At 39.1% G+C, this 14,907-nt stretch overlaps 1 protein-coding gene across 1 annotated transcript in view; it reads left to right on the forward strand.

The window, feature by feature from the left end:
• eif3ha (eukaryotic translation initiation factor 3, subunit H, a) overlaps positions 1-14,907 on the forward strand; it is a 65,281-nt gene that overhangs the window by 28,606 nt on the left and 21,768 nt on the right. Inside the window, exon 3 of the mRNA XM_057340062.1 lies at positions 12,142-12,309. Coding sequence (XP_057196045.1) covers positions 12,142-12,309 — 168 coding nt within the window. The remainder of the gene's footprint in view (positions 1-12,141; positions 12,310-14,907) is intronic.

A 14,907-nucleotide genomic window follows, 5' to 3' on the forward strand; every position in this document is an offset into this window, starting at 1 on the left:
GCACGAACCCTTCTGTGCTCTGAATCAGCCACAAATCTCTTCACAGTACGATGATCTCGCTTAAGTTTTCGTGAAATATCTAATGTTTTCATACCTTGTCCAAGACATTGCACTATTTGACGCTTTTCGGCAGCAGACAGATCCTTTTTCTTTCCCATATTGCTTGAAACCTGTGGCCTGCTTAATAATGTGGAACGTCCTTCTTAAGTAGTTTTCCTTTAATTGGGCTCACCTGGCAAACTACTTATCACAGGTGTCTGAGATTGATTTCAGTGATCCAAAGAGCACTGAGACACAATACCATCCATAAGTTTAATTGAACAATATAAAATTAAATGTTTACGACACTTAAATCCAATTTGCATAATAATTTGGAACGCAGTGTATAAGCAACGGTGTGATGGAGTTTATATTCAGATTGAATTCTATTGTGACCTGTTTTTATGTTACTGCTTTTTGTTTATTTTTACCCCCAAAAGTTACGGGTTGCACCTTTAAAAGGTCCAGTGTATGAAATTGAGTGGTGAGGTTCCGAATGCAACCAACGGCTAACTTCCCCCTCACTTTCGAAGCACTACGGTGGCTGACACAGAACTAAGATGTTGTCACGTCTTCGCTTCGTTGTTGGAGTATTTACGAAACGCACTCTGTAGAGTTTGTCTGTTTAGGGCTACTGTAGAAACAACATGGCGAATTCCATGTAAAGGCTCGGGCATACTTGACTTCCGCGTCCGTGTCTGTCTCACGCACAAACGCGTCCGCACAGCTTCCTGCGCATACTCATCACGGATAAGGGCGAGTTCAACACATGCACAGTACAAATGAGTATGTGTGCTCTACCAGACCGTCAGAGGGCAGCGCTGAGTCGCGTCATCCACTGACCCACTGCAAATTAATGATTGAGGAAGTGTTTTCGCTATGGGTGTAATGGTTCTCGGTAAAAAATTGAACCACATGGTTCTCCACCAACGGTTTAGCACGAGCTTGGACCGCGGCTCATCTTAAATCTGACGATGGCATTATAATATGGTTCGTAAAAAATGATAATGCGTAAAACAGACCCCTAGTTACACCCCTAGTTTTCGCCATTGCAAACAATCCGAGCAAACAGCAAGACAACAAGAACAACAACCAAACAGAGATGCTTTTTAGCTTACTGTTCTTGGTTTCAGCGTGTTGGTTTTGTATCATTCTTCTTCAATAACGACACCCTGCACACTTTCTGTGTGTGTATTGACCCCTAGTGGAATAGTGCACTTTTTCACGCATGTGCAGTTGTACGCGGCACATCCGTGCGGTCTCAAATAATTGGCTGCACGCAGATGGGGTGTGCGGACGACCGCGAACCCTTCTGATGACAAAAATTGCATCATGCGGACGACGCGCGAACACAGACGGACGGATGGACGGACCTTACTTCGGCCTTAAGGGGACCTGTGGTGTATGTAGATAGAAATAGCTCATTCTAATGTAATAAAAACATAACGCTTCATTGTGTAAGGTCTTTATACACCTCTGAAGACATACTGTAGTTAGTTATGTATATTATATTGCATTTCTGTCATTGATTCTCCAAACAATTACACGTTGAACATTAGAATTGTATTATTTTCTGGTTTGAAACTAATGCTTTTACACAAATCCTTGATATGATTGCAGTTCTACCTGGTGAGCAATTTAATTTCTTTATCATGTAGATCGTACTTGCTTGTGTATTTTAATAAATGCGTTTGCAGGGAACCTTTTACAAAGCCCAGCTGACTCATTAATGTCTGAATTGCGGGAAGTGGGGGCGACACAATCGAACTGAATTGCTTTCATTATTAAAGGCTTGTACTGCAGCATTTCTGCGCTAGATCTCGTTCAACATGTTTAGCGTGCGGCACGATGAAGGCAACTACTCTGAATGGCTTCTTTAAAAGCATTTTAATTGGATGACCTCCCCGTGATGTCATTAGGGCACAATGAATCGTCTCGAGTATTTTCAGCGAAATGACACAATCTGACTGTATTCCACCAGACAGTTTCTAGTAGTGAAGATGGCAGACACTTTTTATTATTAATACTAATAATTGTAGTTGTGAAACATTGATCTGGGATACAGGCAAAACAATGACAAGAGCTTTTGTTGGCGGATGGAGAATCCTCATTGGCAAACGTATTTTAATAAGCTTCTCTGAAGAGCCAGATTTCAAGCAGTTGGCTGCCATAAGGCAAAACAGCGTAAATTGTTCCCGTGTTTTGTTTCTCTCGAGGGCTTCCTCGTAATTGACTACTTGAAATATGGACTTGGAGTTGTATGTGGCGTGGATTAGAGTAATTGAGTCTCATTTGGTAGTAATTGCGTGGTTAAGTTGCCTAAATTGTTACTTATGTGTGCAGGAAAGGTTTCTCAATGTCGGATTTGCAAAGAAAGCGTACACATGTAAATTTGTTCGTGCCATCGTTCTAATGTTAATGAATCAGTGATTTGCATAAAACACCCAGTAAGTTTGTTATAGAAGGAGTATGAGGGAAAGTTTACCACAAAATTAAATTTCTTCATCCTCATATCATCCACTTTTGTGACTTTCTTCATTGATAACCAAACATCATTGAACCCTATTGAGTTCCATTGTATGAACACAAAACCACTGAGACATTTCTCAAAGTATCTTCTTTTGTGTGCCACAGAAGAAAGAATCATGTACAGGTTTTGAAGGATTTTTATTTTTAGGTGAACTCAAACGTGTAAACTTGCAGATGTGTGTGCTCGTGGTTTTACACTTCCCTATATTTGATTTTATATATCTGTTCTCATCTGTAGTAGATAGCGGAGCGTGCAAGACCTGATGCTTCTATGAAAAACCCCCTCATTTGTACCTGTTGAATTCTTGGCATCTGACAACAAGCGAATCGTGAGAATCCCTTGAGAAAGCCTCCCGGCTCGGAGCAGGCGGCGCTCACGCCCTTATTATTCTGATATTGTGCCCCTGTAAGTCCTATTGAATTTTCCTGTCGCTGCACTTGAAATCCTACAGGTAATTAGAAGCCCACCGGAGGGGATCTTTCTACAGAACAAGTGTGAAATATGAAATCATCCACCATTTGCAGACGCGCACGGGGACGAGGGAGCCGGCGAATACATTTCCTTCTGTTCTCTTTTCTCATCCAGCTAGCCGGGGGGCGGGGAGAGAGGAGATCTGGAGAAACGCGGAGGGAGGGTCGCGGCGGCACGCGCCCTGCGCACGTGTCCTCCCTGACAGATGCATGTGTGGCGGCGAGTAAACAGCATACCGGCGTCGGCGAGGCGCGCTGGCTAATTTTCTTCTCCTAGCAGCTGCATAATAGGATCTGAGGCTTGCTTTGTTGCGCGTTCCACCGGGCATCGGAGATTAGCTGCAATTAATCTTAGTTAAGAGAGCCCAGCGTGTGCCTGACACCCGTCTACGCCGGAGGGACGCGGCGGAAAAAAATAAATAAACATCAGGCTGGTTTATTCCAGTCAATATCTGGTGTTGTAATGGGACGAGAGGCGGTCGAAGCGGTCCTTCGGTTGACAAATACGTCCCATCATTCAAGCTGTTGTTCTGGTCCCTCCTTTTATTTCTCGTGCGCCTCTTTTGTCCCTTGATCTTCTGTTTATAGGGTCTTCAGGGGTGGGCGCCACTTTCTTCTGTTTCTAATATATTTACACCGACTATGCTAAAATTTGTAATGTACTTTTTGTAATATGAAGTAATTAAACTAAATACTATATGCAATAGTGGTATTAAGTCTAACTTTAAAATCCGTGCTTTAATGTATAATTCTCACATTTGTAATACTTTGGTCAGTTAATAATACGACTTTATGTAGTTTTATATTATTATTATTTGAATGAATTGAAAGAGCCGTTTCAAGTCTATCCTTGAATCACTTAGCTAATCAAGGTTGATATAGGATATAGAAGTAATTTGTACAGTAATCTAATTATATGTAAAAAATAAAAATATGTAATTAGTAACTAGTAATTAATACATTTTTCTGACTAACTTGCCCAACACTGCAACTAGTAAACTTAGTTTTGTAATGAAAAACTATGTTTGTTAAGGGACCGTTTTCATACGATGCATTCTTGTGATTAAAAACAACTAGACCGAGCGCAACAAAACAGAAGGCTCCCAGAACATGCATTAACGTCACGGTTGTTTAATGAAGTGGTCGGCCCGTATCTTCAAGTGCTGTTGGGAAGCCTGGCCAGGTGGAGGCAGTGATGCAGTTAGTGGTGTGGCAGGGGGCACTCTGTTGAATTTAAAATAGTCGTCCGAAATGGTCGGAGTCCATGTTAATATTTGTTTGAGCTGCTTTCAGATGATTGGCTTCAGTGTTTTAAGGGGTAAAGCTGGTGTTTTTTTCAGTTTTGTTCTGCAGTATCATCACGCAGGCGCCACGGCCGTATCAAATTAGAGAATTGCAGTTTTGGAGAGCTGAGTCGCATGCATAATGCAAACCCCACCGCTGCAGCCTGAAGAAACCATAGTGCTGTCTCTCTGCACGGGTTCAGTGTAATGAAGTTGAAGTTGAAATCGATGATGATTATCTTTCTGGATTTAACGTGTCGGGCTGGATATGCTTGTAATTCCTCTGATCTTTGCAGTGACTCGGGTTGTTAGATTCATTGAATGAAGCTTTATATGTAGTTTGCTAGATCAGAACATAGAACATGGCGGTTAATTTTTAGAATAAAATTAAATAAATAATATTTAATTTATAATATTTAAAATATTATTTTGACTAATGGTAAAACTGTGATAATTTCTATTAGTTAAAATATAATTCTGTCTTTTACTCGCCTTCAATTTCTTCTACATCTGTATACATTTCTTTGTTCTGATAAACACAGAGAAAGATATTTGGAAGAATGCTTCTAGTCAAACAGTTCTTGGACCCCAATGACTACCATAGCAGAATTTTTATTGTTCTGCTGAACACAAAAGAAGGTATTGTAATAAAGCAAAAGTGCCCACTACCATTGCCATTGTTCCTACTATTGTGGGTCCAAGAACTGTTAAGTTTCAAGCATTCTACCAAATATCTTTCTCTGTGTTCAACCAAACAAAGACATGTATACAGGTTTGGAACAACTGGATAGTGAGTAGATGACTGTCCCTTTAATACATTTAATCTGCTTAATTGTAATAAAATGCAACTTATATTTAAATATATTTGTGTTTAGGTCTGTCCTCCGTTAGTGGTGTTTTTCAAACTTCATGCCAAAAATATTTACAACCTCTTTGTTTTTCTTAAAGGGACAGTGCACCCAAAAACAAAAATTCTGTCATTTACAGTTATATGCATTTGGCAGACGCTTTTATCCAAAGCGACTTGCATTGCATTATGCTATACATTTGTTTTTGACTATTTGTGCGATCCCTGGGATTGACCCATGATCTTGGCGTTGCTAGCGCCATGCTCCAACCACTGATTTTTTTATTCACCATGTGGTTTGAAAAGCTGCATATAACTCTCTATTCTGCAGAACACAAAGAAGGATATTTAGAAAAATGTCTTAGTGGTTTTGTGTTACAGAGGAAGTCAATTGGGGGCCAATGTTGATTGGTTACCAACATTCTTCAAGATATCTTCTTTTGTGTTCTGCATAAGAAAGTAAGTCATACATGTTTGGAATGACGTGAGGTTAAGTAAATGAAGACAGAATTTGAATTTTTAGGTGAACTTTAATAGGTGTTATGTTATTAAACCTGAACAGGTTATTGCTGTAATAGTGCATGTGACTTTGATTTTCCCCGAGAAATAAATAATTCAGCATCTCTGACATAAACGCCAGGATGATCTCGCCGTGGTTCCTGCACTACAGTGAATTGGTTGTAAATCAGATGCGCGTCATGAGGATTTGCAGGAGCGAATTTCAGACGTAACTGCGGTGCGGTCCTATGCCGCTGAAATCATGTCCTTGATGTGTGGATTAATGCGCTGCTTCTCTTCGATAACGTGGGCTTGTTAATGGAGAGTTGAATGAATACCACGCTGACATTACACTGGATGTCTCGTAGCCCACGGCTCAGTCTATCGGCCCCGGCCAGTAATAAGCAATACACTTGTAACTCAGACCCATGATGAATAACAATATGAGGCTGAGCGGTACATGACTGCGTTCCAGACAGGTGTGAATATTTAAAGCAGTTTTGACCGTGAAGCCTTTCGGTCGATCATACTTCACGATAGGTCATGATGTCATTGTATTTTTTTAAAGCTGCAATACATAACATTTGCCTTTCTATCATCATCATATCTGTTTAGAACATAAAATTGTAGGTTACTTTTTCATGAAATTGTAGGGCTCAAATTATAAATCTGTGGATCATGGTAAGTCAGAAAGAATGTTTTGAAAACATATTTTTTATGTACTAGATAAATAAATTATTTATTTTTTAAATAAATAGTAATATTTTGTGTCATAACTTTGCTTTAAATATTTAATATATCGTTTTATATATATATATTAAATATACATATTTTCCATTTTTAAACAGAATACCTTTTTTTACTCATTTAATAGCCATTTAAACATTTAAAACGTATACATTTAATATATATAAAATTATACTTTAAATATTAAAAGCCAAGTTATAGTGCAAGTTATTAAAAAAAATATTTATTAAACATACGTTATTTATAAGTTTTTATTAACACAGAATAACAACTTTATTAATTTTTTATAAATAGCAATAATTTGCGCTATAACTTGGCTTTAAATATTTTATGTATCATTTTATATATATTAAATGTATACGTTTTCAATTTTTAAATATCTTGTTCGAAATAATGTGCTTTTTGTGTCTTAATAGTCTAAAAACGATTAAACGTAACACAATTGATATTGTACATTGCATTACCAGTGGATTTCTGTTGTCTGACCTGACGGCGTTCCAGCAGTTATTTTCAAGCAAGAGGCATGTCAATTACGTGTTTTCTGGAACGCGGCATAAGAGCGAGTGGATTTGAAAGCATGCAATTGCAGACGCCAGTTTTGCCCTTACGTTTGAAGAGCCTGTTTGCTAAACGCAATTCACGGTTAGCCTTGACACTAAGAAATCAGGCCCTGCAAAGAAGGCAATAAATAATTCTGGAGTCTGACGCGGACTCTTATTACCCGTGTCACTCTGCGTAGAAGGCCTGCGTTGCCTAATGGTGAATTTCGCAGGGGGGGGAATTTTTCAGCACAGTCACTGACAAATCAGCTGTCACAGTTCGTCCAGGTAATGACGTCTTTGACTCCCACCTGGCTTGTGTTTCACACGAGGGGTTTGACAGCAGAACCCGATGTATCGTTTAATTAATGATCTGGACGTGATTTTGACCCTCAAGTGCTTCTCGCACACAAAAGCTTTTGATTTCGACAGCCACAATGAGAATCGCAGGATGCAATAGTCTGCAAAAGATTTAAACCAGACTCGTGCTTTGTGCAGATCAAGGTTAGGAATTATTGTTGTGAAATACCTGCGGTCAAACTACATTAATGCAGCCGTTTTATTTTTCAAAAGGAGAGTTTTAGTTTTGAAGGGAGCACCAGAAGTTTTTCACTTCGGTTTTAGATATCCTCAGCGCTAGAGGAAGGCCTTGGACATTTAATGTAACAGTCGTTGCTACGTATCAAGCAGATAGAAGCCAAAATAGTTTACATCGGTTTTAAGTGTGCTTTTTTATATGAATGCTTTTATTGGTGGAACTGCAGTTTGTAATGTTTGCCTCTCTAGCACCATCTCTGTTTCAAACATTAAATTGCAGGTTACCAGGGTTTTTCCTGGCTCAAAATGAGGCGGAGGTGGGGCCATCCTGATCTTGTACACACACGTAAGCCTACCGTACCTTTTAAGTGGCTTAACCAAAGTGACTTTGAGTTTGACATATTAAAAGTTCTAATAAAATTAGATAAAAATGCCAATTATTAAGTTATTTAAAACATTACTTTTATTCAACTAAACAGAAATGTTTTTTTAATCAAATAAAGATTTTTTTATCATTTCAACTAACTTTTCAGCCCGCAATAGCCAACTAAATTAACCAGTCTTTCTAAATGATCAAAGCTCATTCACATCTTGCATTCTCTTGTGGTTCACTTTAAATGATTCAATGATCTCTTATATTCGCTAGTGACTGAAAAGTTCAATAGTTTAAATGAATCGGTTCAAATGAGTCATTCGTGTGCGAGTCGTTCTGAATGCAATGTGCGTTCATACTGGCGAACTCGCTGTGTACAGTATACGCTGATTCAACGATCCAATTGCACAGCTGAAGACATTACAATGATGTACGTCATGTTAATTTAAGAAATTTCAAGAAATTAAACGTACTTGGATGCAAAACAAACAGCCGTGAAACACAGGCTGGCTCTTGTTCTGCAACTCTTTTTAGCGCTGTTAAATGTTAAATGCACACAGCATGTCTTGTGATGACTCGCAACATAATTTTGGCGAGAGCCTGAGGTGGCACGACATTTGACGGAGGCGGCCGCCTCCAATTTCTCTATGCAGGAAAAACCCTGGTTACTGTACACTGTATCTTTACGTTGGTTGACAGCTCAAATTGTAAATGGTTGAAAGTCTTTTTCATTGTAAATCTTTATTATTTTAAGCTTACCGTTGCAAAGCGTTGGTGCCAAATCAAGCTTTAGATGTTTGCACCGTGACTACGTAGACTTTAAAAGTGTTTGGTTTCATTTCGTGGCGGTTCATTCAACAGCTTCTCAGCACAAAAGCATGTTATACCCCCTCAAATTCATCCATCTGATGTCAGATCAACCCGAATCATCCTCAGACATGCTTCTTCAAGACGAATTAGTTCAGCATTCACCCAAGCATTGGAATACTTGACTTGAGAATGCGATCTTGTGATGGGAGAAGCGTTGTGCTCATTGTGGCGATGCAAAGTCAACGTTTCATATCCTTAGCTTTGAAGAGTATTGTAAGAGTTCCATAAAAGCGTCCACTTGTCATTTGCCTCATTTGCCACGGGTATTTTGAGCGGGTTTCGTAGCAAGAAAGTGTCATTGTGAAGCTTCCGTGGGAATGCAAATTGCATCCCGGACAGAATGTATTGCCTCATAGAGATCAGTTTTTACAGGACTGTAGGGATTGTGTCGACAGAGCTGTCTTTTCTGCTAGAAGTGGGACTGTAAGGAGTTTTTGAATGTGTGTGTGTGTTTATGCTGAAGATTTGAATCGCTTGTTTGGCTTCCATTTAGTATTCCTTTAAGACGTCTCGCTCGCGTTAGGAAACCGACCGAGAGTTTCGCCACAAATTACATCTCCGCATCTCATTCATATTCAGCATTGCCTGTCACGACCGAGGGATGATGAATTTAGTTGTTATACCTCGCCGGCACGCACGGTATTGCCGATTCTCTCTGAGAGAGAGAGAAAAGACGATGACCGAAATGGGCGTGGAATAGCAAAAAGAAAAGTATGACAGCACAGTGTTTTGCTCGATTGTAGGAAGTGCTTTTTGTCGAAAGAATATCATCATCTGGCGGAGAGCGATGAGAGTGATGCTGGAGTATGTTTCAGAGATGGAAAATGACCCTTCTGCTTTCATTCTGCTTTTATCAAGAGTCTTCAATGCAAGAGAAGACGACACGAGGAGCTTTCTGCTGTTACTATGCATTCATTTCCACATGAAACTAAAGTTGACCCTGTTTCCATTCTCAATGCGTGTTCACGGTATTGTTGGACACAAACTTGTGAACGTGATTTAAAACAAAACATGTTTGACTTCATGTTCCATAAATGTTAAAACATGCTTGCAGGGACAGTTTCCCCCATAATTAAAATTCTGTCGTCATTTGCTCGCCCTCAGATTGTTCCAAACCTGTATACATTTCTTAATTCTGCTAAAAACAAAGGAAGATATTTGGAAGAATGTCAGTAACCAAACAGATCTCATTCCACATTGACTCCCATATTTATTTTTCCTACTATGGAAGTAGGGATCTGTTTGGTACTGACATTCTTTCAAATATCTTCTTTGTGTTCTTCAGAACAGAGGAATTTATACAGGCTTGGTGGTGAGTAAATGATGACTCTTTTATGGGTCAACTATCCCTTTAACCACCTGTAAACAACTATAGGTGATGTAACAATAATGTGAATGTATTTCGCATTGACTTAAAAAAGAAGCGCCTGTGTTTTGCAGTCACACATTTTGGGGGGTTATTTGGGTTTTGTACATTGGAGTAGTTTTCTGTCCTGAGTCAGTACACATCAAACATTTCTGAAAAAAATGATGGCTTGGGGCTTTCAGAAGATTTAGTTTTTCAAGTGCAGTTCTAGAGTTGTGTGCATACACATGCATGCTATAATAGAGCCCTAAACCTTCTCGTATTTGTGGAGATTTTGTTGTTTGTTTGGTGAAAGATTGTGTTTTTTATTGTCGCCTCTTGATATGTCGTCCGGCAGATTCACCCGCTGAAGCGTTCACTGGTTTATAGGAAAGATTCAGTTTTATTCAGTTCTGAATAAATGTTGTTGTGCCTTGGGATTGTTTATTTGATGGTGATCACATTTTTATGACAACTATAATGGCAAAGTTTCAAGTTATAGTTATCATTAAGGGCCTTAAAGGGGCAGTTCACCCAAAAATGAGAAAGTTTTCACCATTTACTCATTTCAAACCAGCATGGCTTTCTTCTGCGGCACACAAAAGAAGATATTTTGAAGAATGTTGGGAACCAAGCAACATTGACTCCCATTGACGTTCATCGTATGGACACAATGAGACATTTCTCAAAACATCTTCTTTTGTGTTCCACAGAAGAAAGAGTCATAAACAAGAGTGTAAATAAATGATGAATTGTTTTATATTTGGTTGAACTATCCCTTTAAATCTATCACGTCCTCGAGCACTGAGGTTTGCAACTGCCGCAAGTGTGTTTTAATAGCACGGCACGTTTAAAATGCATCAGTTGCGTGTTGACGTCTGTTTACTCGCATAAACGGTTCTTCTGGCTTAACTTTCAGTCATATTGGCACCATCCACTGTTTGCAGAACAAAGTGACGCTCCAACAACTTTGGACAGACGCTCCATTCCTCAAGGCAGTTTCCATGATATTCTCTCTGTTTTTCATTGTCATCTCCAGGAATTGAGATCCGGTGGGCTGTCACGGTAAACTGACAGCGTGTCGGGATCCTGCGCTTCAGCTGTGAGGATTCTCGTCCCATGTTTTTATAACTGAAACAGACAATTAAACTTTTCCCCGTGCGTGGAATTGAATGGACTTTTTTCCCCATGTGTCCTGCGGTACATGTTTATTTATAAGCGGGTACATCGCAGTTCTCAGCGAGAGGAGTTGAGGTGTGAAGTTGGCCTTGGTTTGTTCAAACCGATTCATCTGGTTGTCGGTTCACCTGTAGATGTGATGGTTTTCCACACTAGCTGAAAGCGAGCTATTCCTGTGTAAATCCACGGTACGGTTCGCTGTTGTCTTCTTTTCACCTGTTGACCTCTCTGCGTTCTCGCTGAGAAACCTCGCCCAGACCTGAATTTCTGAATCATCTGACTGGGAATGGATTGAAGTTAGAGATGCGCCGATACTGGTTGCCGTTTGATATCTGCCGATACCGATAGTTTGGTGGTTATATTAACTTGCATTGACTAAATTCTAAAGGTTAAATTCATATTTCTTAACTTTCTAATCATTGGCCTTTTTTACTATTGACCTATAGCCGTTAGTGTGAAAAATCACTTTTATCGCCCGATACCGATTATTGGCCGATATATCGGTGCATGTCTAATTGTAGTGTTTGTTTTGTAGTTGAGGGTGTTAAAAGTGGTGTTTAAAAGAGTATTGTCTAAAATTGGCACCAAAAATGTCAAGTTCATCACATGCCATCAGAAAATTGTTCTTATTAGATTTGAGGTCAAATAAAAGTGTGCATGAGGATTTCGAAAACCAGATGCTGAATCTCCCCAACCATCGAGTTTTTCCAGCACCTCACTCCCACGCTCTCCCATGATGCACCAGCTTGGGAGCATTTCGCTTTGACTAATGAACAGCCCTGGAAATGTCAAAGTTTTAGTTTTTTTAGCTGGCACAATCTTTCCTCAAAGTAAAGATATGAACTAATTCTCTCTCGCTCTTTCTCTCTTTCCGCCTTTTCCAGTTCAATACCAGATGGAGATGATGAGGAGCCTGCGTCACGTTAACATCGACCATCTTCACGTGGGCTGGTATCAGTCTACATTTTACGGCTCTTTTGTCAGTCGAGCGCTGCTGGACTCTCAGTTCAGTTACCAGCATGCCATCGAAGAGTCTGTGGTGCTTATTTATGGTGAGTGGCTTTAACTGATCATTATTCTTTCGCAGGCGATGGAAACAGCAGAAGGAGTTGTGGGATGTGACTGTCGTTTTAATTTTTCTTTACAGCATCACATGCAGATATAACTGCTGTCTGAGGTTATCCTAGTTTCCCATTTTGAAGTTTATTTTAATGTGCTTTCTGGGTTATTGGCGTCACCAAATGGGATTGCAGAGATCATGCTTTCAAACAGGTTTCTTGAATCTGCCATTGGTCAGGTAGTCCCGCCTCACATTCATTCTATTGGTTCACTAGCTTGATGACATGTTGGGATATTTGGGGCAGTGTTTTCATAGCTGCTGACATTTGTCAACATACGACAAATGTCCTCATTCTAAATACAGATATAGACTATATAGAATATAGATTTATACCGGCCATTACAACAGAACTGAATGCAATACACACTCACCTTAACGATTTCTATACATCGCTATTCTGCCCGGAATAAACATTGGAAAAAACATCACAAGTAACGATTCATTTAAACACGCATGTAAACTAAAAACTAATTGTGCGCATGGTACGCTGCAAAACGGGTTGTTTTAGATCGTTATTTTGACTGTAAGTCAATGACGCCCACTGTCAGTTGGTCATACCAACATGGCGGCGCGAACACTTCCAGTGGCTTCACCTCCTGCCGTTGGTTTATCATTCTATGCTTAATCCAGTCATTTATATACAGTAGATCAGTGGTATTAACAAAGGTGTGGAAGTTATTTAACAAAGTCATTTAACATTGAAGAATTACACCTGTATTGCAAATATTAAACTGAATGTTGTCGATTCTTTAACAAAAACAAATGCTTAAGACTTCGGAAAACGTAAATAACGCTGGTTCAGAAGAACTTCCTGTTTTTGTTTTTTAACACTGCAAAAATGTTTGAACAGAATACAACCAACTGAACATTCATAACCAAAAAACGAATTTAATTTATGTAAGATTAAAAAAATAAAAATAAAAAAATGAAACTTGAAGTGCTTTTTGACCAGTGTTTACATCTTGTGGTCTATAGTATTTTTTAAATTTAAATATGATGCCAGCGTTTTCCTTTCGAGCCTTGACATTTTTGTACTAACGCCCATTGACATCAAGAATGATAGCTACAACAATAACTATAAAGATAACATCTTAAAAATTGTCCTAAATTTATTAGAATTGCGTATTTCGCACAACTATAGATTTCTTGTCATTTTATTCCTTAACCCTATTAAACCGGATGTGTCGTCGCGACCCATTCTACCAAGCGGTATTCATTTTACCATAACTCTGAACCATTTGTGCTAGCAAAAAAAATGTAATTGCCCTTGAAAGTAGACAAACTGCTTTTTGAACATACAGCGCACCCGGAAAGTATTCACAGGGCTTCACTTTTTCCACATTTTGTTATGTTATAATGTGAATACTTATGTACATGTGCTTTTTTCATTTTTTTTCTTTCGTTTTTCGATTTCAAACAAACTTCTTTCACGTTGTCATTATGGGGTATTGTTTGTAGAATTTTGAGGAAAATAATGAATTTAATCCATTTTGGAATAAGGCTGTAACATAACAAAATGTGGAAAAAGTGAAGCGCTGTGAATACTTTCCGGATGCACTGTATGTGGTATATTACGCTAATGTCTTGCGTCCTATCAGCCAATCGCTGCTGTTTTCGTGGAGAGTGGCGAATAAGAACAGGTTGTTACGGAGCTGCTGTTTTCGTGGGGCGCTCTAATAAAATTAGCTAACAAAACATGGCAAAGAGGAGATACACCGCAGAAGAGGCGATTGGGATTATTTTTGACAATGAAACGTGTGTGATGTGGGCCGGTGCTTGCAATTAGACAGGAACTGCTTCAGACACCACCACATTTGAGTGAATAGTGCAAAAAAATGACACCCAGAGAACTGGGCCAAAAAAAGGCTCATGAATAAAAACTATGTGCATGAGTGACACTAAAAAGACTTTTATGCACGTACGTAAAAATCTGTAAAAAATGATTTCCATTGTTTTATTTTTGACTATTTAAATTCTATTTACAAGCTCCCAACACACAGTAACGGTCAATAACCGTAAATTATTTAAAGACATTTGTTTTCTGAAAAAAATGATACCTTGCACACGATGATGGCACAATTTGACAGTCAAAAAACCGAAATGTGTGAAAACAGCCTATTTTTGCTTCAGGTTCTAAACGGTAAAGTATTTGTCATTCGTGGTGTAAACAGGCCTTTAGACTGTTACACCGTGTCTACACCGGACGCGACAGGCGCGACGCGACACGACAAAAGACATTAGAATCGCATTAGAACCCATTATAATTTCAAATATTGTCCACACTGGACGCGACGAGACGCGACAAACCCATTAAGAACAAGCTGGTTGTCATGTCGCGACGCGCCCGATGTAGACACTGTGTTAGAATAGTAAACTGTGTTACTTAAAGCTAATCCGAATAAGCCATTTTTCTTTAGAGAAATTAAATAATGTTTTTAGACATGGGACTTTTATCATAGTGCAGTTGTCAGAGTTTTATATAACCAATAAGCCACAGGAGGCTGTGAGCTAGTGACTGTACCGCAAGAGC

Source organism: Triplophysa rosa, linkage group LG8, assembly GCF_024868665.1.
Source record: "Triplophysa rosa linkage group LG8, Trosa_1v2, whole genome shotgun sequence".
NCBI classification, from domain to species: Eukaryota; Metazoa; Chordata; class Actinopteri; order Cypriniformes; family Nemacheilidae; genus Triplophysa; species Triplophysa rosa.